We start from the raw sequence: 26,549 nt of genomic DNA on the forward strand, positions 1-26,549 counted from the left end.
GGGGGGGGGGGGGGGGGGGGGGGGGGGCTTTTTGCAGGCGGCAAACAACTTAGCAACTGCATGTTCTGTGGGTGCAAGTGTGAGTGTGAGACGAGTATGACACTTTAAAAAAAGTGTAAGACCTAGCAAATACCGCACCTCCTGAGCCACTGCGTACGTAGTAAGATTTTGTTTTATTTATTTCAAACTATATATATATAGTTTCAAATTAAACATACTTCCGTCGACTTTATTTTTAAATCAAATCGACTTACCGGCAATCGTCCTGTTTATTAGTTGTTTTTAACACGCCAATATGCATAAAATGTTTCCTTATTTTATTTTTAAAGCGTGCTATTCTCTTTGTGTCGATTATATTAACTTACCAGTGCATTATTGTTTATCAGTGAAACCTAAATGTGGATTGCAACGCGTTTCTAACAAACAAAATAATGTACCAGTGTAGACGTATTTTGCTGTGAACTTACTTCCGTATTTTCGGAAAATGTACTTGGTTAATTTATTATTTTTTAATTTTTTTAAAAAGAGGGCTCGTCCGGGATTTGAACCCGGGACCTCTCGCACCCTAAGCGAGAATCATACCCCTAGACCAACGAGCCGATGTACTGGCAATCCTGAAAAACTCAATTTCAATTATGAAATTAGGAAGATTAATACTCTGCAAACTAAATACACAATTAATCGATATAGATATTTTGTAATATAGAGAATTATTTCCATGTTGCCCACTTTTGTTAGATCACCCATACAGTGCACACAAACGAGTAAGCACGTAGAACACAAACGATAATAGACCAATCCGCGCTGACTGTCATAGCAGGGGCGGGATTAGGGATATTGTAAATCACGCGGTTGCAATCTCACGATAGTTGCTTTAAACGCGTGGAACGCATTAGGCAGCAGTGTGTATGTGTAGAGGAACGGCTATTGAAAATGGCCCAAAAAAAGAGTATCGGATTTGTTTGTAAATTCTTCAGCTCGTAACAAATCCTGCTAAGTGGGTGTGCGGCTTGCAGTGCAATGCTAATAACACGCGTACACAGCGGCGTTGTGGACGCGCTGGGTCAGGTGCATTCCCTCCTGTACTAGTATCAGCATCACAGTTGCACGTCTGGAGTCGTCTGTCTGTGCTCGAGTGCAATTATATGCTGCTTTGTATTTGTTTGCCCTGCGCGTTTTGGGGTAAGCATGTTGTAACCATTGGAATTGTAGCAAGCACTGGGGTTGAAGCTGTGATTTAAAACTTAAACAAGCTGTTAACATAATAGCAACCGAATGCGTGGCTTCCACAATACACAGGGGTTACCGTTTTGCTCGGTGGCTTTCAGCACCCCCACTGTAAAAAATGCTTCTAGTTAGATAGCCTATTGTTTTTGCGCTGGGGTTACCCACGTTTAATCCTCAAAGACATATCTAAAGTATTATAGATGTTGATTAATTGCTTGGCACTTTCGAGTCGATATGCTGCAGTACATGCATGCCTGCATTTGAAAGGCACATTTGCAGCTATTACTAAATGTATTATTTATTTACACCATGCATCAAGCAGCTAATGCCTATAGTTTGACACCATTGAAAAGGTTTACCACGTGAATGAGGATTTTGGTATACTATCCATTTAATATAATTTACAATGTTTAAATAAATTTATCTATCGTTTTCTTTGCTCTACAATTTTGCCATGCTTTCACTATGCATTATTGTACTTTACTATGTTTTTACTAGATCTTTTGTAAGAGCAAGTTTATTATTAAAAACCAATACAATAAATAATATTCAAGACATTCTCATAATGTCTTCATTTGTTGTATTGCCTTTTTGTTTAGTTACAACTAATCAGATGTATTAGAAACGGCAGTTTCGATTTGAATGGAATAACATTGTACACGTTTACCAAAAGAACTTTTCTAAATGCTGAAAAAAAACTCCATACGTTTTATTGGGAGGTAACAAAAATACCCACAAGACAGCCAAGACTCGTTTTATTGAATGAGAGACAATGAATTAAAATGTCATGACATCATTTAACATCTTTTCATAACACGTATCCCTAAAACAAAATCCTAGCAGTAACCGGTTATCTGTTGAAGGAGTTCCAAGATCTCACGAACCGGGTTTTAATGAGATTATAGAATGTTTCTATTTGCCTTTTAGCCTTTGAAATTCTCCTGCCTCTCTGATGGGGTATGTTTGTGGATTATTTTAGAAGAGATTATTTAATTATGACACTTGGGAGCTAAATCTTGTGCAAAGATCATTACCTGTTATCCAAACGGCTTTCACTCATGGGATTACATTATGATACACCATACCGTTTGTTTCGTTAATTAAAATGACTTGATGAATAGATTTTACTTTGACGTAATAGCCTATGCATACATCTGTGATTAAAAAAAAAAAAAAAAAAAACGCGTATAGTGTATTAATGATATGGGCTCAATTGAAATATTCAATGTATACGTTTAAAAGGGAGCTGTATAGCTACTGCAATACAACTGCGACAATAAAACAATGTGTATGCGGGTTTAAAAACGAGAGAAAAAACTATTACAATAGTGGGGAGAAAAGAATTTGGAAAATCAGACCGACTAGGAAGGGAAGTAAATCATGTAAAAAGAAAAAACTCAAAATGTGTACACCATCCATTATGTGGTACAAGTAGGATTGGTTTCTGGAAAGTTGCTGCAAAATAGTTGAAATGCTGTGTTTAGAACTTGGCTTCTCGGTTGGCAGTGATACCAGGTTTAGTAAGGATGTGTAGTAGTACCTCTTGTAAACACGTGGTTTGAAGCCCACTATAATAATTCATGATGAATGACATTTACTGTAAGTTAAGCAGAGGGCAGCTATCAGATTGTTGCCAATATACTATAACGAATAATGAATGTATTGCTCACATATTAAAAGGATGCTGCCTGTCTGGTCCTTTCAAAGGGCAGCGCCACCCAATGTTTATCTCGATTAAACTCCATTCGTATGCAGATCTGTGGCCAGCAAAGCTTTCGTTTCAAAGGAAACTTCAAAAGAATTTCAGATCCAGGCCACTTGGATTGCAACTGTCTTTGCACCTCGAAATCTTTTGTTTAACACAATTTTGACGGTCTTAAATGTGTATGTTAATGCGAGGCAGGGCTGCCGGGGGTAAGACCGCTAAGTAACTCCAGGAAGAGAAAGAAAGAAAACAAGACATTTTAAAATACTTTTACTTTTGGAATGTGTTACTGAATACTTGGCAGATATTTTGGGATTAGCAATAGTGATTTTTCCCCCTGCAGGTACCATAAAGTATTTGGAAATGGGTTATCGTTTAAAATATTAGTTTGTTTTAATTCTAGTCTTATTTTAAACAGATTTAATGCATCGTATTTTTGCAAGTTAAAATTAACAGCCCTGCAACGTTTTTTAATGCAGTTCCTTGCGGTAGTAAAGACATTCTATATGTGACAGGCTACTACAAAGTTAATGCGTCCAAAATATATATTTTTTACATAGACAAGGCCTCGTAAATGCTGTCATAGATTATCTTCTAGAAGAAAAGGGGGGCTAACACCGTTCAGTATCTAAGTGCAGTGTGTTAAGGTGAATTGGGCCCACATTACGTATTCAGGAAGTCTTTGAATTCAAAACGTTTGTAGGAATTAGTTATGTTTACCAAGTGGATTGGCATCTTCTAAGCGAGTCTAGACTCACATGTTGATTTCAGGATCACTGTAGGAATCGAGGTGTAAAGTGACAGTGATCTAGGCATTAGTACGAGCCGGTGCATTGATGTTGTGATCTGGGGAGCGTTCACCTGAGAATCGCCCCTTTCCATTCAGGGGGCGTGGCTAGGGGACGAGGTGTATAAAGAGAGGGCAGAGGCCAGTAAATTCACTAATTCGGAGCGACCCTTTAGAGCAGTTACGTGGGAAGAGAAGAAAAAAAAAAACAATTCCGCAGCACCGAATTTCTGCTGGATTCTACAATTTGGAAGATTTTTTTTTTGTTTTTGGGGGGGGAATTGAGTTGGATTATTGAGGTAACAAGGATTACAAGAAAGAAAGCAGCATATTCATTTTGATCGCGTAATACACACACATTATTTTTAGGTGTTTGGAATTATTTTTGAGAGACAGCAGATCTTCAACATACATTTACTCCTATCTCCCAAAAAAAATGGAAATGAGAAATCTCATCGTCGTGCTAACAGTCCTTCTCAACTCGGAATACTGTGGCGCTATACACTGGCTGTAAGTACACATTGCAGTGTTTTATTTAGACAAAATGTTATACTGTTTTTCAACGATCACTTTATTTATTATTTTGCTTAATTAAAGACGATAAAGCTGTGAGTCTATAACTATTGTGTCTTGACTGCATTGTGCAATGTCTTGAACTGTATTAACGTGGTGTTTTCTTGCATTTGTTCATGCAGCGGTCTTACAGTGAACGGCAGCTCCGTGGGTTGGAACCAGACCCATCACTGTAAGCTGTTGGACGGGCTTGTCCCGGATCAATTGCAGCTCTGCAGGAGGAACCTGGAGCTGATGCAGAGTATTGTCCACGCCGCCAAACAGACCAAGCTGGCGTGCCAGAAAACCTTCTCCGATATGAGGTGGAACTGCTCTTCCATCGTGCAGGCTCCCTACTTCACCCCCGACCTGGAGAAAGGTACAATAAGACCCGGCTTACTCATAGTAGAAAGAATTACGCTGTGTGTAGCGTAGTATCTACAGATGTGACCAAAAGCTTTGCATCTCCCTATGTATAGCATTAACATACTTCATGAAGTCGAATGAAACCTGTTGAAATAATGTTACATTTTACATGCCGCTTTGTAGTTTTTCACGTACTTGACCAAAAATTGACAATTAAAATGTGACATTTCGAAATCTAACATGACATGTTGTACTACCATTATGGTAGACTTTTTTTGATATAATTTTGTACTTTCTCGTTGCATGATGTTGAATACAGATTTTAAATAATTTATTAATGGTCTCAATCCTAAAATTTAAGTGATGCAAAATATGGTGATGCCATAGCTGTATTTAGTATGCATTGATATCTTTAAAAAAGGAGAGGCATCTCAGAGCTTTCTGCATACTTAACGCTGTTTTTTTTGATGCTTAGGTACTAGAGAGTCTGCGGTGGTCTTCGCTCTCGCCTCTGCAGCAGTGAGTCACTCCATCTCCAGAGCCTGCGCGTCGGGAGAGCTGCCGAGCTGCTCCTGCGGGCCCGCTCCTGCGGAACAGGCCGGGCCCGACTTCAGGTGGGGCGGCTGCGGGGACAACCTCCGCTACGGTCTGCAGATGGGGTCGGCTTTCTCCGATGCGCCCATGAAAAAGAGCCGGTCAGGCTCGCAGGCTACAAAACTAATGCACCTGCACAACAACGCTGTTGGTAGACAGGTAAGCAGGCTCGACATTGAAGATTAAAAAAAAAAAAAAATTTAAAATACCATAGGCCATTTATTACCATTTTTATTTGTTTATTTTTTGCACACCCTAACTAGTTTTGTTTTTTTCCCTCTCCCAGGTTCTGATTGATTCTATGGAAACCAAATGCAAATGCCATGGCGTGTCCGGCTCCTGCTCCGTGAAAACCTGCTGGAAGGGCCTGCAGGATCTCAGTGATGTCGCTGCAGACCTCAAGTCCAAATACCTGGCAGCCACCAAAGTGATCCACCGCCACGTTGGGACCAGGAAGCAGCTGGTCCCACGGGAGCTGGACATCAGGCCCGTGAGAGAGAGCGAGCTTGTGTACCTGGTCAGCTCCCCAGATTACTGCAACGAGAACGACAAGCAGGGCTCATACGGGACACAGGACAGGTGTGCATGGAGTGATTTCTTTTATTTATTTATTTTTTAATATACCATATCCGAGCTGGCAAATGTTTGCTCCATTGGAAAAAATCCAATAACTGCCACAAATAGTAAACAAGCTCATAACCAGACTGTCCCAATATGTGCTTTACTAGATTGTGTAGTCAGTTATTTTTAACATTACTATTTTGTTCTCCTTGTGTTTTTAAAGTTCATAATTTAAGTAATGCACATGTGAATTTCCATGTTTTGATGTCTAATTGTTTTGGCTCTTTTCCATCCAGGCAGTGCAACAAGACGTCCAATGGCAGCGACAGCTGTAATCTGATGTGCTGCGGCCGAGGATACAACGCTTACACAGAGAAAATTGTGGAGCGCTGCCAGTGCAAGTACCACTGGTGCTGCTACGTCACCTGCAAGAAGTGTGAGAGGACCGTGGAGAGATACGTGTGCAAATAACAGGGACGCTGTCACGAGACCGTGAAGGAAAAGCAGTATACGCAGATATACTAAAGACTTGTATAGATGGAAGGTTGTGTCAGCGCTACGGCTTCTGAAGCATTTATTGAACGCTAATAGTCAACACTGGTGCTGCGTCGTCCACATCGTGCCAAAAATACAATGGAAGGAAGGCTGGTGAAAGAGGACTGGCAAAGAGGTGACACAGAGGAGCAGCTTTATTAGACCCTGTTCTGGGATCAATAACCATCTCTTGTGGTTGATCAGTGTTTCGCGGCCGTTCCACCTGGACAGATCTATGTCTTGGTTCAGTCGAGACTTTGTCTTGAACGAGAAGACCGATACGGGTCAAAGGCTGGACATGATCGATTGGGAGCAGTAGAAGGGCTGGCTGTCTCGCTACAGGAGTAAGAAAGCCCCTCTTGGAATGGTGAAAGGGACTGAATGGAAACCATGAACTGAATTACAAAAAGACTCCAAACGCCACCCCTCCTCCCCTCCCAGGTGCCTATAACTGTGCAAGCTTTGGGGATTGATTTATTTTTTTTTTAACTGAATGAAGAGGTTTTAAGCATCATTACACCAATTGTGCAATTGTTACTCTAACTAAACATTTAAGAGATAAACTAACCCTAATGGAGATCCATGTCTCTGTTTACTGGGCAGTGCATCCATCTTAAAGTGACCATAGATAAGGGAAAGAAATGTGCTATTGTATAACTTTAGTACTGTCTTGTAACTGTGTATTGTCTTGTAAATCAGATCCGATAGTAAAAAAAAAAAAAAAAACCTGGAGTTTGAAACAAAGTTGTCGTTTTCTATTTATTTTCTAATAATACTTGTTTTGTAAAATCTTGTTATTTGCAAAGAGGGGTGTTTTTCTTTTACAAATCCAGGTTTTTATTGCTTTATTCTCCCTCTGGATCAAATTACAAGATTGTTATGCGAGATATGGAATCTAATACTGAATGCTTCATGTGTTCCGCTTAGTTATCAACAATTAAAGTTCATTTTTGCACAGCTTGGTGTGTCAAATATAAACACTGTGAGGGTTTGGTATGTGAAGATCCTGGAAATATGCAGACAGTCTAGAATCTGAGAACATGCTTCTAATGACAGACCTCTTTAAGTACATTATTTACAAGTGTTTCTGTGGGTCTCCATGCTGTGGTTTCTAAACCAACAATGAAAAATACCATCGCTGGGGCCAGAGGACGATATCTAATTGTGGGATGACAAATAGAAGCCAGGCAACACATTACTTCTGGTAATGAAGGTCATCAAAGTCCACTAGCTGCTCTCATAACCGATAACTACCATGCTGTTTCGGAGAAGCTGCCTCCACTATTATTCCAGAAACAATCCACGCCTGCTTTATTTATTTTGCTTTTACAGCGTGATGGAATGGTAGGCTTCACGGCAGGCTCGGGGAATAAGTGCTCAAGTAACTCAACACTGCACATGGCCCAGAAGCTTCATTTTTCACTGATAAACCCAGGGAGTGGGCTGCTGAGAATTTATAGACTGTTTCTTTTCATTTTGGATTTATGTTTATGGCAAAAAAGCTTTTTACACTATATGGGATTACAGCTTTTATTGATACAATATGTTAAAACCATAGCTGTCAGTTTTAAGTTGCAGACACACACATCTGAGTCATAGCAATAAAAAGAATAGGCTTTTTGTATTATGTTTTAAGCTTTTTATTTTTTTGCAGAGGGAGGACTATTTCAGATGATACTTGTGCTATTTTTTTTTTTTTTTTTTTTTTTTAATTAAAATGCATTACTGATATAATGACTATATAATCTGTTCTTAGACTATATATATATATTATATATATATATCTATATCTATATAATATATATCATTATTATATATATATGCAGTTTTAATACATTTTATTGATACTGCAAATCGCTCATATATTATAAATACCTTACAGAAAACCCTACTCTTTCTTAAAATCTTTCCATTTCTTACAAGCATAGAAAATATTCCTTTAAAAGATTCATGTTATTTGCTCTAAGTTAACCAATCCATGCACAGACATACATTCATTGCTATCTTTAATACTCGTTTATCCAGGGATTTGTGTGTGTTTGATTTGGAAAACAGACGGTCATTTTGACACAATGTATATATTAATTAAATTTACTTAACATGAAATCTGCAACGATCTGCGTAAGCACCCACTAAAGCCATGCAATCTGATAGAAGGAAGGGAGCTTAAGCGCTCCAGTATTGAGCACAGAGCTTCAGTGTGCAACCCAGAGACCCCCTATGTGTGCAGCTGCAGGTTTGAGGAAGGCTTGAATATTTCCAAGTCTTAGCTAAGAGCTGAGCAGTTCTCGTTAGTGTCAAATTAAAGGTTTGTTCTGCCATCTGGCTTTGCACAGCTGAGCACAGGAATACTCTCTTACTGCCTTCAAGAAGCAAGGCGGTTAAAAGTCCTTGTATGAACTGAAACATACAAAGCTTTCCTTACAGCAGAATGCTGCATTCAAAATAAAACTAAATAATTTCCCAAATGTAGTCAAAGCAAGACATGTGTTTTGGTGTCTAAATATGGGCTTTGGTAGTGAATGTATTAGGCAGTATTAGCTATCAAGTCAAAATGAACTAAAGTCCTTTTCACACTACCTGAATAATCCACCATCATCATTTGTTGAAAATGTACACTGATCACATATTATTTAGGTACATGGAGAGGGTATCAATGCTTTCAGAATCTACCAGGTCATGGCATTAAATTGGTTGAGCTATTGAAGAACTTGTGGTTTATTAACATTCTCTTAAGTTAAAAAAAGGAGAATCAGCTTCTAACCTCTTCTAAAACAGTTTAAACAGGTTTTGTGAACTTAATGTATTTACTTTTAAAAAACATTCCTTGGTGAAACATTCCTTAAGACAGGCCTATATCTTCAGACCCCTTCTGTAACCCTGATGAACCTTTGGGAGAACGTCTGCACCTGATCCATACAATGCTCCCGTTGATCAACAGTCAATGAACCCAAACTCCTAGACACATGCTTGCTCGTTTATTGCTGGGTGTTTTGTTTCCTGAATAGTGTAATAATTTAACATGTTAATGGCAGGGCTATCCACAGACTTTCTCAATGCTAACTATTGACATCTTATCTCTGACAGACTCGCTCCTGTGATAAAAAAAAGAATACACCTGCATCCTATAATAAAAGCAGATAACGAGGAATACATTTCAATTTCAGTAGACAAAAGCAGGGTGGTTGCTGTGCTCAGTAACTTCCAGTGCTGATTATTAAGACAGCAGACAGATTCAAATCTGACGAGAATTATCTCTTCATTGGCAATCCGATAAAGCATTTACAATACTTGGCTGTCCGTAGATAGACCTCTCCTTGGCTCCTGTTCTAACACTAGTGTTTCAGGGTGCTGTAAATCTGGTTATAAATTTTGAGAATAAAATGATTAGGTTCCTGAATAGACATCAGGAACTTGAAAGAACATTGAAACTTGTCCCTGGAAAGAGTGGGTGCATGGATTGACCTCTTCAGTCACTTGAATAGCAAGAGGCTTGGTTTGGGTTTTATTAGCTAGAGTATTATGCCATAAAAAGAAATGCATTAAGCTGAGAAATAAAGTTGCACTTTTGACCGCTCTGCTGTGCAGGATTAGCAATGGAAGCACATGTTTTATATTGCGATGTAGGTGTGCCTGTATCAGTAGTTAATGTAGTTAAGAGAAAAGAGAGCTCCTTAGGGAAGTATTTCCAGCCCTTTTCTCAGTGTATACATCTATTTAATGTGAAAGCTATGGAAAAACAATCACGTACTGCAAGTGGTTTCATTTAAAAACCAAGACAGGGCCCTTTTTATATGCAGTCACAATGACAACGCACCCCAGGCTCCTTTCTGGTTATAAATCTATTTAATCACAACACTCAGTATAAAGCTCTGCACTGGAGACAGTTTTTAAATGGTGCAGCATACACTAAAACACCAGGCAAGGTGAGTCAGAGCAATACTGTGGACTGACTGCTGCTCTGTAGCCTAAGGTGCGAAGAATAACTTGATGAGGGAAATATTCAGTGAGCAGGCAAGCAATGCAGAGTGGAAATTACACTAAGAGCTTGGTTGTAATAGAACCTGGACTGGAACCACACTAGTAGGCAGAATCGATTCAGACAGGGTTAAACCATGAAACACAAATCACTAGCTTTTAGAAAACACAACTGTATCGGAAATATACAAACAGAGCCATATAGTTATTATTGCCTAATGCAGAACCTATGCTTATTGTACGCTTGTACACAGGTATATGCCAGAAGTTTAACTTATATTGCCAAACAATCCATCACTGGCTGTGGAGAAATTGATGCATTGCACACATACTGCAGGAGAGGTGTCTTCATGAGACCTGGAGTCTTGCTGACCAGTACAGGACACACCAGAAAAATCAAGCTTTCTATTTTTAAAGTGTACCAGTACAGTGCTGCAATGGGTGCAATGAATCAGTACAACATAGTCATGCATTTCTGCATTTATAGTGTAGCTGCACACGTTTGACTGCACAGTCAACATGGTTTTAGGAAAGGGAGATCGTGCCTAACTAACTTGCTTGATTTTTTTGAGGATGCAACATCGATAATGGATAATTGCAAAGCATATGACATGGTTTATTTAGATTTCCAGAAAGCTTTTGACAAAGTCCCGCACAAAAGATTAATTCTCAAACTGAACGCAGTTGGGATTCAGGGAAACACATGTACATGGATTAGGGAGTGGTTAACTTGTAGAAAACAGAAAGTACTGATTAGAGGAAAAACCTCAGAATGGAGTGTGGTAACCAGCGGTGTACCACAGGGATCAGTATTAGGTCCTCTGCTATTCCTAATCTACATTAATGATTTAGATTCTGGTATAGTAAGCAAACTTGTTAAATTTGCAGACGACACAAAAGTAGGAGGAGTGGCAAACACTGTTGCAGCAGCAAAGGTCATTCAAAATGATCTAGACAAGATTCAGAACTGGGCAGATACATGGCAAATGACATTTAATAGAGAAAAGTGTAAGGTACTGCACGCAGGAAATAAAAATGTACATTATAAATATCATATGGGAGATATTGAAATTGGAGAAGGAATCTATGAAAAAGACCTAGGAGTTTTTGTTGACTCAGAAATGTCTTCATCTAGGCAATGTGGGGAAGCTATAAAAAAGGCTAACAAGATACTCGGATACATTGTGAAAAGTGTTGAATTTAAATCAAGGGAAGTAATGTTAAAACTGTACAATGCACTTGTAAGACCTCATCTTGAATATTGTGTGCAGTTCTGGTCACCTCGCTATAAAAAAGATATTGCTGCTCTAGAAAGAGTGCAAAGAAGAGCGACCAGAATTATTCCGGGCTTAAAAGGCATGTCATATGCAGACAGGCTAAAAGAATTGAATCTGTTCAGTCTTGAACAAAGAAGACTACGTGGCGACCTAATTCAAGCATTCAAAATTCTAAAAGGTATTGACAGTGTCGACGCAAGGGACTTTTTCAGCCTGAAAAAAGAAACAAGGACCAGGGGTCACAAATGGAGTTTAGAAAAAGGGGCATTCAGAACAGAAAATAGGAGACACTTTTTTACACAGAGAATTGTGAGGGTCTGGAATCAACTCCCCAGTAATGTTGTTGAAGCTGACACCCTGGGATCCTTCAAGAAGCTGCTTGATGAGATTTTGGGATCAATAAGCTACTAACAACCAAACGAGCAAGATGGGCCGAATGGCCTCCTCTCGTTTGTAAACTTTCTTATGTTCTTATGTTCTTATGTTTGTGCATCCTTTCCCAAGATTATGAGTGCACGTGTGGGCCCTGTTAAATCCGTTAGTAAGAATAACCGCCACAAGGTCTTCTAGACAGATTTCTAAACTGACAAGGGTCCGGTCATCTGGGCAAATGAGAAAGTGTAGCTAACAGGATAAATTGACAGGCTTTGTCTCTGAGCTTCTGACCTAAGATTGGGAGGTTAAGGAAACAGTCTTGCGCGTAGGTGTCAAGTATTTGAGGGTGAATGTGGATAGAAAGATTTAAGGCAAGACAGATATATTTATCGCTCACAGTTTTAGAAAAGTTCCAAACTTACAGTAGGACAGAGGAGACCCACAAAGCTGGGCAGGGGTGTGCTGAAGCTCACTGAACATTAAATCCACATTTGCAATGTTGTATGTAAAAGCAGAGTGAGTGAGCCTTGGGCTTTGGGTTAGGGTTAGGGTTAGAATACAAAAAAACAACACCTCTGGCTTTTGCTACTGTTTAAACATTTTTTTTGCTTTGGTCAAAAGTCTTTCACAAAAACACACAAACAATAGTAAATCCATTCTTGTCTGAGCCCCACACCCCTACCAGTTTCTGACCCTGAGTAATTTCAAGCATTTTTCTTTTTTATCACATAAGAAAAATTCCTCACTCTTGTCTTAGTCCCCTAACTAATTGTGAACAAGATTCAATTCATGCCCCCCCCCCCCCTCCCCTCCAGGGGCGTGGACACGAGCCCACTGGGATCATGCAATCAGGCAGAGAGACAGACCATCTGCAATGGTGTGCACTGGTTTGCAGCACCAGGTGAAACACATTGCCAAGCTCCTGCCTGTGTCTTATCCTTCATCTATTCCATAGGGAGCAGGACAGCAGCTCACTTACTGCATTATTTTGAACAAAGAGCCATGTTTTGAGCTGAGGCTGCTAATTGTTTTGATAAGCTGGCTCAGGTTACATGATTTATTTTGTGGCAGGGATCACAAGCACTGAGCTTCCTAGAACAACTACTTATTATGAAAGGTAAACAGACAGACAGGTAGGGAGCATCAATATCAATTATTATTATTATTATTATTATTATTATTATTATTATTATTATTATTATTATTATTATTATTAGCAGTGGTAAAATTAATGTTATTTGGCATCATATGGATTTCTCTTTAAAGCACATTATTTACACATTTTTGCAAACAGGTGTTTGGATCAAAGATTTATTTAAGATTGTTTATTCTTTGATTGCTTTTCGCTGAAGTGCCAATGAGTCTACAAGTGTTTAACTTCCTGTGTAAAGACCCCACATGTCTACATGAGGCTTGTGATAGATACATACTGCAGATCTCGTTGATCGAAAGGATCAAATGAATGAATAAGTAAAGGAGACGTTTCTCTTTTTACATGGTTATCATTCTCATACACAGGAGCGGCGATGCAAACTTAGCAAACCTGTCCCTTTCTACAAAGCAAAGTGTGACAGTTCTTCACTACAAACAGCTGCTTCTGTTTTCTACAGGGTAGCAGCTTTTTTATTCAGCAGCTACAAAGGGAGAAAAGGGCAACTCAGTGGAGGAGGGCAGTTAAATGACACGCTAGATTAATGACCACCCCACGACAGAGATCTCTGACCTCAAAATCCTCTGGACAGCTGCACAGGTTTCTTGAAGTCAGAGTTGCTAGTTAATTGCTACTGCTGTCTGAATGGATTTTGTCTTTAAAACCAATTACGACAAAGAGACGAAAACATCCTGTTTCTGACTGGTCAGCCACCAATCACTTTTAAAAACTAATAATGAATTCCAAATAGTTACAGGATTGCTAATGAATTGTTCAAAATGTACACACTGCAGAAACCATTCTGTCCATCTTCATAACAAGGTTGTGGTGGTTATATGCTATCAGCGTGTCCTTTAGCACACCCTCTATAAAACTTTTTTTTCAATTGATTTTGACAATATTCCAGTTTTTAGTTTAGTTCGATTACACTATGTAACACAATTTTTGTTCCTGGGTAGTAAGTGTTATTTCCTAATTGCTTATGCCTCAAAAGTATAGAAAATGGCTATTATTCCCCACAAACTTTGCTTTTGTGACCAGGACAGTGATATTTCAAAATATCACTATTTTCAATGGGAAAACGGGCAAATGCATGTCTTTTCGTTCACATAAAGTCAGAAAAAAACAACATATGAATCCAAATTAACATGTATTTATACTAAAGTAAAACAAAAATGACTACAAAAGATTTAGAAGTGAGTAGTTTTTCGAGATTTACGATTATACTATAAGAAAAAGCTAAGGACTGTCTGAGACTAGTTTACATGAGTCTCAGACATCTGCATTATTGTGCCTTCTGCTGGCAAAACAGATTTGTCTTTTAAATTATGAAACCACTTAATCTCTAGAATCCAAAATCATTAGTTTCCCATTGTGCAAACAAACTCCAAATTCCAGTTCACTCTGGCTCCTTGGCAATGTTGCCTGAATGTAGCTAGGGAAAAACAGAAAAAATATGCTTTGGAAAGAGGAAATCTCTCCCTGTCAGTAATTTGCTGTTTTAAGCTTCTAAAATAACCTTGGGAACTTTTGTGCAAGGGGCATTCGATTTCAGATTCTGGCAAAGTATCGGTCAAACACACCCAAGCCCTGCCAAGGTAAACCAGAGCAGGAAACAAATCTATGAAAAGGGACCATTAGTTTTCAGTTACAGAAACAAGGTAGTCTACAGAAGTTTCTACTGACCCTATTCATTGTGGGTTTGCAGTACAGAAGCCGGTCACCACAGCACTGTTCTGTATTTAATCTAATACGATTACATCTGTAGCTACAGAGATACCTAGCCCACTCCTAGCCTTCTCTGATTACCCAGTAACGCAGATCTAAGCAGAACAAAAGCAAATAGAAATGTTTAATTGGAACATGTTATCAAATGTGCTTTTGCTTTGATTAAATACTGTGCTTGGTACGTGAACCCTTTGAAAAAAAGAACCGTTTTGTCCAGTAATCAACTCCAGTATTGCGAGGGCTGTGTTTGGCATCAGTACTTTAGCATGTTCTTTCAGAGCAGTGTTCATTCATTGTCATCGAGCGAGACATTACTGCGGTGCACTTTCTGTGAACTTGGGTCTGTTTAAACGTTGGGAGTAACTCTGCTAGTGTTCGTAATTTCTTGCTGTTTCTAATGCAGGCTATGAAAAATAAACTTGGAAATAACAAAACTTCTGTTTTCAATAACATTCCAGGTTGCTGTCAAAGTTGAAAGCTGTGTCTGTTTTTAATACTTCAGTCTTATTATTGACTCTTCAAAGTTACGGTCACTAATGCACGCAACTCTACTGATAATCATACAAAGCATGAGCAACAATGTGGCAAATTAATTTTCGCGATAGGCAGATCATTTCAGATTTCCACGCCTTGACTGTTTATTGTGAGACTTGCAAGATAAAGTTGCTAATAAGTGATTAAACTGTATAAAAATTTGAAAGCAGTTGCTGCTAAATATGTTATGAATTGGGTGAAATGGTCATGTGATCAAATAGAGACGATGCGCTGAGGAAAGCATACACAGTGCTGAAGAATGTTCTGAAGCCCAGGCTAGTTCACGCATGCATCCCGGTATTCTTGAAATCTGTTTTTTCAAGTGAATTATTTCCCCGATATCTTGCTTTAATGAAAAGCACTGAATTGGCTGTCCTCTTCTGGTCTATTGGGTACCCTTACCACTATTATTTCTCATAACCCACTGCTCCTGCATGTCATTTAGCAGGCTGTGCCTCCAGACATGCATCAAACGCTGTCCGCGCGCTGCTGTCGGTTCATACGTGCTTACTGTTATAAAACTAACCAGTTGCTTGGTCTGCTTCCATAGCAATTAGGTAGAAGCTGTTCATCATCACTGCAATGAAGGCAAACTGTTAGTGTATACAGACATCTAGAAGCTAGACAGCAGCAGTGGAGACAGCATGCCCTGGCAAATAGAGCTCAGAGCAAGGGGCCACCCTAGTGTCACATCCCAGCTAGGTTGCAGCCCTGAGACACAGGGACACATTCTGCTCCTCTGGACCCTGCAGACCAAGACATACCACTGTGAGTCTGAAGGACAGCTGTGGCCCACCATATTGGTGGGGATTGCTAACTGTCCTGGTTGAGCGTGCTATTGCATAGAAGAAAAACCCATTCAACAGAATATTGAAGAACATCATCACACTTCAGTGAAGTGGAGGCTTTAATTAGGCAGTTACAATGCCAGGCTGCCTTTGTTTTAAACTCATTCAGTGAAGGAAGATGCATTTTAAAGCACAGCATAGTTAGTGTAAATAGAGCCATTGTGCAAGCTGTGGCCGCTGGGGTAATCATGGGTTGGGGGTGTAAATAGTGTCTTTTCTGAACCGTAACATAAGAGTAGAACAGCACATCTTGAACACGCTATTATTTGTGGCTCTGTGGCAGCTACAGTACTACACAGACGCCAGGCACCTTTCATTTCTCAGAGACAGTAAAGAACAAGTCTAAAGTAATGGGAAATGAAGAGAGAGCCTGTCCTTCACAGGGACACTGCCTAGATTTGTAATATGTATGTATGTTTTGTTTTTTAACCCCACAGCTGGTAGAGTGGTAACAGTTTTGCTCACCACTCATGTATTTAAACTCAATTACCCTTCCATTTCATTTTCCCAGTCAAACAGGTCAATATTTGCCCTCCCCACAGGGCCAGTAAAACATTCCTACTTTCTGAAGCCATGCTGCTCAGTGGGAAGCCTCGGAAGGGGGCTTGTTACCCTCCCCACTAAACTTGCCTGTGTCAATAAGAAATACTGGCAGGAAATCCTGCAGACGGAATTCGATGGGAAGACCTGAAATTCACTCTGTGCTTTTATGGAATGGCAAAGACAATTCTTGTTACAATGTCTTTCTTATACAAATGTGCTTTTCAAGAGGATAAGTGACCTCTGAGTTTTATGGGTGATCATTCTACTTTTCTTCCAGATTTTCAGCCTGCAAAAACAACCTTACTCATGTTTTACTCTTTCTTACCACAATTAGAGAATTTGGCTTTCCTTTGGAAATTAGAAAAATCTGAAAGAGTCTGAATCCATGTTTATTGTTGCTGTAATACTTTAACTTTTTTAAACAGCGACTTTAAATGGAAAAAGGTCCTCCTCTTCTTTCTCCTCTTCCTTTTCCACTACCTGCATGCATGAAGCATTGTTGGAATCTCTAGCAGGGCTGTCGCTTGCTCAGCATGGATCTCAACTGTCTCATTCTTCCACTGGCTTTAGATTGATCAGGGTGAAGTTTCAGTAGCCCAGTTACAGAATGCCTCTTTGTGTTTCATTTTCACACAGGTGTAATACTGGGTAAAAGTGTGAGATGTTGCATCTCCGTTCACATACCCTGAGATTAAGTTCCCTAACCTGGAGGGCTGGGATGCCAGAGATTAAGTGATCATCCATTCCTGACAGCTGGAAAAGATGAGCGAAGATAACGGACTAGGGGCCCTCATGTAAACTCACAGCATGGTAACCAAGTGCAGCTTCTGAAACGCAGAAGGAATTTGCTTTCTCTGCAGGACACAGACAGTAGTTTAATGTTAGGTCTGATTATGTGTACTAAAGGGAAGAGCTGGAGTGTCCCATCCCTTTCACTTACCTTTGTGTCTTGTGTTACAGCAGGGCTTCCCAACCCTGGTCCTGGGCATCCCAAGTGTCTTCTGGTTTTCATTCCTACTGAGTTCTCAATTACTTAACCAGACCCCTAATTGAACTAATAGTTGCTTACTTAGACATTTCTAATTGTTCTCAGCTCCTAAAAAGTTCCGGAGTTCATTTACTTATAAAATGTAAAAGCTAACTTGAAATCGGCAACTGTTTAAGAGCTGAAAACAAGTACAAAATTGTTCAATTAAGGGTTTAGTTAAATAATGGAGATCTCTGTTTGAATAAAAAGTAGAGGACACATGGGGTCCCCAGGACCAGGGTTGGGAAGTCCTGTGTTGGGTGCTGAATTTTAATTTAGTTGTATCCATAATTTCAAATGCACTCAATTGTAGCCTTATTAGAAAGGGCCAAGTAGATTTTTTTTTTCTTCTCCAAACTGAAGATAAATGCTATAACATATTATGACAGGCTGTATTATAAGACTCTATTTGTGGTCTCCGTGGATTGTTCTCTTGTCAGGACCCTTCCAATCAAGAATTTTCTCTAGTGCTTCAAATAAAAACATTTTTGTTGCACCATCTGTTACCCCAGCAAAACTAGAGGGACGAGAGTAATGAAATCTCAAGGCATTGAAAACGCAATTCCCTTTCTGCAGTTGGAGCTAAAGTTCCTCACACAGTCACACAAAGCAGCCTCAGCCCTTGGGGTGCTCAAAAATCATCAGCTCGACATAATAGCCCGAGGATGCCTCGCTTATAAATAGTTCATTTCTCTCCAGTGAAGTGGGCTCAGTTTGCACATAGCACAAGTTAACCAGAGCCGATACAAGATTAATTGCACTTAAACTTCAAGATGTTTTTCTTTCTGTGTTTATAGTCTTGGAACAGCCCTTGTTTCACCAGAGAGTAAACATTTTACTCATAATTACAGCCCAACAGACAAAAATGGACACATCCAAAATTAATGGTTTCCCCAGCGCTCACGTTTTCCAATTTTTTATTCCGCCTGTTTAGGGTCTATATTATATTGGAAGACAACATTAACCTGAAAAATTTAACACCATATTTGGGGGTAAACAATTGTAACATAACTACAGTAGTAAGAAACAACTAAATTATACCCCTACCTGCAACCAAGTGGGAGTTTAGCAGCAGAGCTGCACCAATGGATTATTCGGACTGAGCTCTCTACAGCTGATGGTCACTGGTGTGACTGGGCTAATTTACCATTCCAAGTGAAACAAGTGATGGAACAGCTGCTCGGATCTGTGTGGACTGCTGCTCTCCACAGAGTCTAAGAATCAGCCATCAGCACAATCCCAAGCAGTGATTTCTTCACCTGTTTCACTTTAAATGATAAATTACCAATGACCCTCGTCCATTTGTCAGGACCTGATGTTATGAATTTCCAGGAAGCTCAATGTCAAGATAATATCACAGTACCTGGTACAGCAGGACTCCTACACTGACCATGGGCCAGGCTTGCTTTCAGACACATGGAATCTCACTGAACCTCAATCTACACAGCTGCATACAGCACCCAGTGGAATCTCAATCAACCTCAATCTACACAGCTGCATGCAGCACCCAGTGGAATCTCAATGAACCTCAATCTACACAGCTGCATACAGCACCCAGAGGAATCTCAATGAACCTCAATCTACACAGCTGCATACAGCACCCAGTGGAATCTCAATGAACCTCAATCTACACAGCTGCATGCAGCACCCAGTGGAATCTCAATGAACCTCAATCTACACAGCTGCATGCAGCACCCAGTGGAATCTCAATGAACCTCAATCTAAACAGCTGCATACAGCACCCAGTGGATTCTCAATGAACCTCAATCTACACAGCTGCATGCAGCACTCAGTGGAATCTCAATGAACCTCAGTCTACACAGCTGCATGCAGCACCCAGTGGAATCTCAATGAACCTCAATCTACACAGCTGCATGCAGTACCCAGAGGAAACTCAATGAACCTCAATCTACACAGCTGCATACGGCACCCAGAGGAATCTCAATGAACCTCAATCTACACAGCTGCATACAGCACCCAGTGGAATCTCAATGAACCTCAATCTACACAGCTGCATGCAGCACCCAGTGGAATCTCAATGAACCTCAATCTACACAGCTGCATGCAGCACCCAGTGGAATCTCAATGAACCTCAATCTACACAGCTGCATACAGCACCCAGAGGAATCTCAATGAACCTCAATCTACACAGCTGCATACAGCACCCAGTGGAATCTCAATGAACCTCAATCTACACAGCTGCATACAGCACCCAGTGGAATCTCAATGAACCTCAATCTACACAGCTGCATACAGCACCCAGAGGAATCTCAATGAACCTCAATCTACACAGCTGCATACAGCACCCAGAGGAATCTCAATGAACCTCAATCTACACAGCTGCATACAGCACCCAGAGGAATCTCAATGAACCTCAATCTACACAGCTGCATACAGCACCCAGAGGAATCTCAATGAACCTCAATCTACACAGCTGCATACAGCACCCAGAGGAATCTCAATGAACCTCAATCTACACAGCTGCATACAGCACCCAGTGGAATCTCAATGAACCTCAATCTACACAGCTGCATGCAGTACCCAGAGGAATCTCAATGAACCTCAATCTACACAGCTGCATACAGCACCCAGTGGAATCTCAATGAACCTCAATCTACACAGCTGCATACAGCACCCAGAGGAATCTCAATGAACCTCACTCTACACAGCTGCATACAGCACCCAGTGGAATCTCAATGAACCTCAATCCACACAGCTGCATACAGCACCCAGTGGAATCTCAATGAACCTCAATCTACACAGCTGCATGCAGCACCCAGAGGAATCTCAATCAACCTCAATCTACACAGCTGCATGCAGCACCCAGAGGAATCTCAATGAACCTCAATCTACACAGCTGCATGCAGCACCCAGAGGAATCTCAATGAACCTCAATCTACACAGCTGCATGCAGCACCCAGAGGAATCTCAATGAACCTCAATCTACACAGCTGCATACAGCACCCAGAGGAATCTCAATGAACCTCAATCTACACAGCTGCATGCAGCACCCAGAGGAATCTCAATGAACCTCAATCTACACAGCTGCATGCAGCACCCAGAGGAATCTCAATGAACCTCAATCTACACAGCTGCATACGGCACCCAGAGGAATCTCAATGAACCTCAATCTACACAGCTGCATACAGCACCCAGAGGAATCTCAATGAACCTCAATCTACACAGCTGCATGCGGCACCCAGTGGAATCTCAATGAACCTCAATCTACACAGCTGCATGCAGCACCCAGAGGAATCTCAATGAACCTCAATCTACACAGCTGCATACAGCACCCAGTGGAATCTCAATGAACCTCAATCTACACAGCTGCATGCAGCACCCAGAGGAATCTCAATGAACCTCAATCTACACAGCTGCATACAGCACCCAGAGGAATCTCAATGAACCTCAATCTACACAGCTGCATACAGCACCCAGTGGAATCTCAATGAACCTCAATCTACACAGCTGCATACAGCACCCAGAGGAATCTCAATGAACCTCAATCTACACAGCTGCATGCAGCACCCAGTGGAATCTCAATGAACCTCAATCTACACAGCTGCATACAGCACCCAGAGGAATCTCAATGAACCTCAATCTACACAGCTGCATACAGCACCCAGAGGAATCTCAATGAACCTCAATCTACACAGCTGCATACAGCACCCAGTGGAATCTCAATGAACCTCAATCTACACAGCTGCATACAGCACCCAGAGGAATCTCAATGAACCTCAATCTACACAGCTGCATACAGCACCCAGAGGAATCTCAATGAACCTCAATCTACACAGCTGCATACAGCACCCAGAGGAATCTCAATGAACCTCAATCTACACAGCTGCATACAGCACCCAGAGGAATCTCAATGAACCTCAATCTACACAGCTGCATACAGCACCCAGTGGAATCTCAATGAACCTCAATCTACACAGCTGCATACAGCACCCAGTGGAATCTCAATGAACCTCAATCTACACAGCTGCATGCAGCACCCAGAGGAATCTCAATGAACCTCAATCTACACAGCTGCATACAGCACCCAGAGGAATCTCAATGAACCTCAATCTACACAGCTGCATACAGCACCCAGAGGAATCTCAATGAACCTCAATCTACACAGCTGCATACAGCACCCAGTGGAATCTCAATGAACCTCAATCTACACAGCTGCATACAGCACCCAGTGGAATCTCAATGAACCTCAATCTACACAGCTGCATACAGCACCCAGAGGAATCTCAATGAACCTCAATCTACACAGCTGCATACAGCACCCAGAGGAATCTCAATGAACCTCAATCTACACAGCTGCATACAGCACCCAGTGGAATCTCAATGAACCTCAATCTACACAGCTGCATGCAGCACCCAGAGGAATCTCAATGAACCTCAATCTACACAGCTGCATACAGCACCCAGTGGAATCTCAATGAACCTCAATCTACACAGCTGCATGCAGCACCCAGAGGAATCTCAATGAACCTCAATCTACACAGCTGCATACAACACCCAGTGGAATCTCAATGAACCTCAATCTACACAGCTGCATACAGCACCCAGAGGAATCTCAATGAACCTCAATCTACACAGCTGCATGCAGCACCCAGAGGAATCTCAATGAACCTCAATCTACACAGCTGCATACAACACCCAGTGGAATTTTAAACAAAAACAAAGGGGAGCCATTGATCATGCCATTCCCAGCAGACTCTTCTCTTTGTAAGGAATTCAGACTCATCAATTGTCTTTACTAAATTGTCTTTTGCTAACTTGCATGCATTAAAAAAAAGCCAGAGGTCACGTAAGTCTCACTTCTGCAGGTCTTTGTTTGGATGGCTTTCTCACCAGGATCATCTTTGAGTAAAAGACACACTGGAATGGTTGAGTACAATAGCAGACCCTTACACATCAGCATCCAGGGTTAAAGTACCAATAGATAGCAGGCAAATATCATTATAGGCAATTTCAATTCTGCCTGACTTACTTCTAAAGGGTTACCAACTATTGCACATCCCAATACTAAAGTGTCATACCATGAAACACAGTGTACTAAAGATGCCACATTTTACTACTGCTAGTATCAATTAATTCCACTTTTAAAATTAAAACCAATTGTTGACCTTTTATTTGGTGAGTTAGTGAATTTGGAAGTTCAGTGTTAGTTTGGTTTATTATACACTGCTGGTTTCAGGTTGATCAATGATGTTTTCATCAAGTCCCCTGTTCAACAGTTATTGTACAGCAGCAATTTTCACCTGGTTCAGAAAAGATGAGATACGTTCAATTAGCACCTGTGCATTTGCACCTTTTTGGCAATCTTTATGAGCCAATAGAAAAGCAAACTGATTCAAGCACACAATTGTGACATCAAAGGCCCTCGCAGTAGATTCATCAACGTTTTAGCAACTCTGCAAAACAGACTGGTGGCCATTAGGCTTCGGATCAAATTACTGCAAAAAGTGAGACACACCGGTAAAAATAAACAGTTTGAACCTGAATAGTTGTGATAAAAGAAATGCAAACTATTACCAGGCAATAACAATGTCTAATTAACTCAATCAGTTGCCTTTGAAATTCCTATAAAAATAAAATAAACTGCATATTTCAAAGATCACTGTTTCGACAATGTGCAGTTTAATTCATCACACAACTCCTGCATATTGTCACAGTGGTAATGGAACTACCAGAGGGAAGTGAGGAAGGGAGAGAGGCGGGTAAGCTCTCTGCTACTGCAGCTACCTTTGGGAAATGCAAACAAACAAACAAACAAACTGTAAACACACCGGACAACAATGCCTGCTTTCTGAAAAAGTAGAATGCACGGTGAGATAAAGAGCTACTAAGCCATGGCAGAGTATAACAGTAAACAGACAGGATTTTTATTTTACTGCTACACCAAACAGGCAACAAGGTTTTACATGTTAGCGATTGTGGGACTCTTCAGCTTTGAGGTTTGTGATTTTGTCACAGGCCATCAAGTGCTATGTGTAAAATGGACAGTCTAGTTCACTGTAGTTAGCATAACTGTTTACAGCCTTACTAAAAGCGTCCTAGACAAAGATTTTAATTCTGAACTCATTACAAGGACTGTGTTGCTCCGGGCTGTGCAAATCCTTAAATCTGCCATCTGTTTTGAAGGTGTTCCTCAGCTTTCTGATTTGTGGTGTTTACAGGTTACAAGTTGATCATGAAGTGAGCCCAGCAAGCAAACATTTCTACCATTCCTCCGAGAAACTGCTTTCCGCCTAGAATAAGGGCTGTGCCACTCCCTCTGTCTATCCATCTCAATCTTCATGAGCTTAGCAGCAGTAATGCAAATCCCTTCAAATGGAGTCCAGACGATGTTCTTTAGGCACTGCTGCTCCTGCAGGTGAATGACACAGAGGGATCCTTACAAACATATGGCTCATGAGACACATTTCATCAGACACTTGTTTTTTTTTTTTTTTCTGTTCCTGTTGCATTAATCTCCCTTTTTGAAAAGCCCTCAACTTTTCCATATTGTAAGTCACGTCGGTGTTTCTGCTTTCTGAAAGCAATAGCAAATGATTTTAAACTGGACTGGCATTTGTAGGGTTTCACCCCAAGTTCTTGCCCCTCATGTTTGAAATGTTATTTAGTGGTTAAACATTTAGAAGAAATAAATCGCTCCTGTCCAGGGCTTCTCAGCTACCCTGTGTCATGATAAACACAGACAGATAGAAAGTGATTACAATATGTTTCACAAGTATACACAGTGGTAGCAGCAATATAGATCACTTCGAGAGGTTCTGTACCCTGGGATCCTGCTGCTTACAGAAAACAACATATACTCTGTCGAAGGTCAAAGGCATACAAAAGAAGAGCAATCCAAGTATCCTTATACTATGTCTGCACGCAGTTCTCTGATCCCTCCCTGAACACTTTAAAATAGACTTCATTGCAATTCCTGAAGCTAGCTCCAACCTGAAACATTCTTGGATCATTGTCATTGTGAATGAAATCAATTGAAATCTGCTCGTACTGTGTGGTCAACTGCAATACAATTCACAGAACTTAGCATTTAGCCTAAAGCAGGATTTTTACCTGAAAGAGTTTTGCTGTTTTGACCCATGTTTTCGTTCTTTTTTTTTTCTTAGTGTCAGAATGGATGGACTTGTGTTTAATACAGTAACCACAGGTTAGCCTTGATGCGTTTCAGAGTGCAGTTTATTTAAAATTTTATAACATGAATCTATAAAATATGCTAATTGTTAAGTTTTACCATAGATTTAGTTTTTCTTAAACAGCATGAAAGCACACTTGCTTTCGCCAGCTACTGTTGATAGATTTTAGAAAAACAGCAATTAGGTGCAAGCCTGGGATAATTAGCGATTAGTAAACATGTGAGTGGCACAACAGCTCTGCCATAAATACTGTTGATCTGTCAGATTACATGCCAACAAATGCCTCAGTATTTTGTGGCTAGTTTTGTCTACGCCGTCTTGTTTTATGCATCACTCTCCTGCTGTCAGCCGGGATTACTGCATTCCTGGCAAACATTAGCTTTTCAATAACAAAAACAGACTGCCGGGTTAAGGCAGCTAAATCGGCAACAATAAATTAAGCTTAAAAATAGCTACCAGGTTACTGGGAATGTGGGTCCCAGTGTAAATGTAACCTGTGACCCTTTGGCTCACATTAGTCAATTGTCAAGGCGTGGGAGGTCAATGCACCCACACAGTGTCAGGCTCCCAGTAACACAAAACTGCACGGCGCAGATAAATCGATTACACAAAAAGATGAAGAACACAATGGTGGAGCCCCCGATGGGGCTAGCTGTCACAATGAAAATAATTCTGCACACTTTTCATAGACCGGTCAGGGATAATAAGGACAGCCAGCCCTTCAAGACATTCTGTAGCAGAGTGTCGTCGTAGAATTCCTGAGGATGCTGATATTTAAGAGACAGGCGTCCCTGGAGGTGCTGTGGAGCGTTCACATTGGAAGGCCAGACTTTTTAGCCATGGTGAGGAACACGATTGTAGTGTGTAGAACCTGCGTTGGGTGCAAGCATTCCTGTTAGAATTAAAGAAGACTGCTCAATGAAACTAATTCACATGCTTACCAATAATGGTACCAGGGTGTTTGTAAGAAAAATCCTAGAGTGTGACATTGAACCTCTGTAACTGCACATATGTGCCTAAAAACCTTCTATAATTGCACACGAGACATCACCCCTTTGTAATTGCATGTTCTAATTTCAATACTGCTGTAATCATATGTGACGAACAGATACATTCACAAGCACATGCTACTGGCAGCTAAACAGATGTGTACTTGGGCAGATTTGCACTCATGTATATAACGTACTGTAGTTTGCTACAATAGTCAAACTCTAGTTTTCCTTATTCACCTTCCCACTGTATCAATACAAAATTAATAAGCTGTTTCACTCATTTCTTTTCTGAAAGATACACTTTTTTATTCAAATTTTACAGACTCCAGTTAACACTTTTAGAACAGGCCTCTGAATGCATATTCAAACTAAATCTATTGATTGTGTATATATTTGGAATGTGCACACAGAGTGGGGGCTGTAACTGTATCAATCATAAACGATGTCCCTTAATCCGTCTCTCTCTGCTCTGAAGTCTAAACAGGCGTAAACAGCTCCTTCCGACCCCTGGGAAGTCTGACTCCGAATGAGCACACATATAAATATTAACATCCTCAGGAATGTTGCAGTGCAGATCTGCTGAGAATATTACAGACATTTGTCCTCATTGTCGTTTTGAA

General features: G+C 40.5%; 1 protein-coding gene and 1 non-coding gene across 2 annotated transcripts; one reads left to right on the top strand and one right to left on the bottom strand.

Moving 5' to 3' along the window:
* Nucleotides 1-527: 527 nt before the first annotated feature.
* Nucleotides 528-599, bottom strand: trnap-agg. Its single transcript has one exon. It is a non-coding gene; the product is annotated as a tRNA-Pro (tRNA).
* Nucleotides 600-2,415: 1,816 nt separating this feature from the next.
* LOC121318944 (protein Wnt-11b-like) lies at nucleotides 2,416-7,261 on the top strand. The gene is made up of 5 exons (XM_041256162.1): nucleotides 2,416-4,229; nucleotides 4,415-4,650; nucleotides 5,113-5,390; nucleotides 5,518-5,810; nucleotides 6,089-7,261. The coding sequence occupies exons 1-5, from the start codon at nucleotides 4,156-4,158 to the stop codon at nucleotides 6,261-6,263; spliced, it is 1,056 nt and encodes a 351-aa protein (XP_041112096.1). The 5' UTR covers nucleotides 2,416-4,155; the 3' UTR covers nucleotides 6,264-7,261.
* Nucleotides 7,262-26,549: the final 19,288 nt, after the last annotated feature.

The sequence above is a fragment of the Polyodon spathula genome, chromosome 7, assembly GCF_017654505.1.
Source record: "Polyodon spathula isolate WHYD16114869_AA chromosome 7, ASM1765450v1, whole genome shotgun sequence".
Lineage (NCBI taxonomy): Eukaryota > Metazoa > Chordata > Actinopteri > Acipenseriformes > Polyodontidae > Polyodon > Polyodon spathula.

Bases quoted from the DNA above. Each gene is read 5' to 3' on its own strand.
- LOC121318944 (XM_041256162.1), top strand. From the start codon at position 4,156: ATGGAAATGAGAAATCTCATCGTCGTGCTAACAGTCCTTCTCAACTCG. The intron at 4,651-5,112 runs GTACAATAAGAC...TTTGATGCTTAG, and splicing joins CACCCCCGACCTGGAGAAAG to GTACTAGAGAGTCTGCGGTG. The intron at 5,811-6,088 runs GTGTGCATGGAG...TTTTCCATCCAG, and splicing joins TCATACGGGACACAGGACAG to GCAGTGCAACAAGACGTCCA.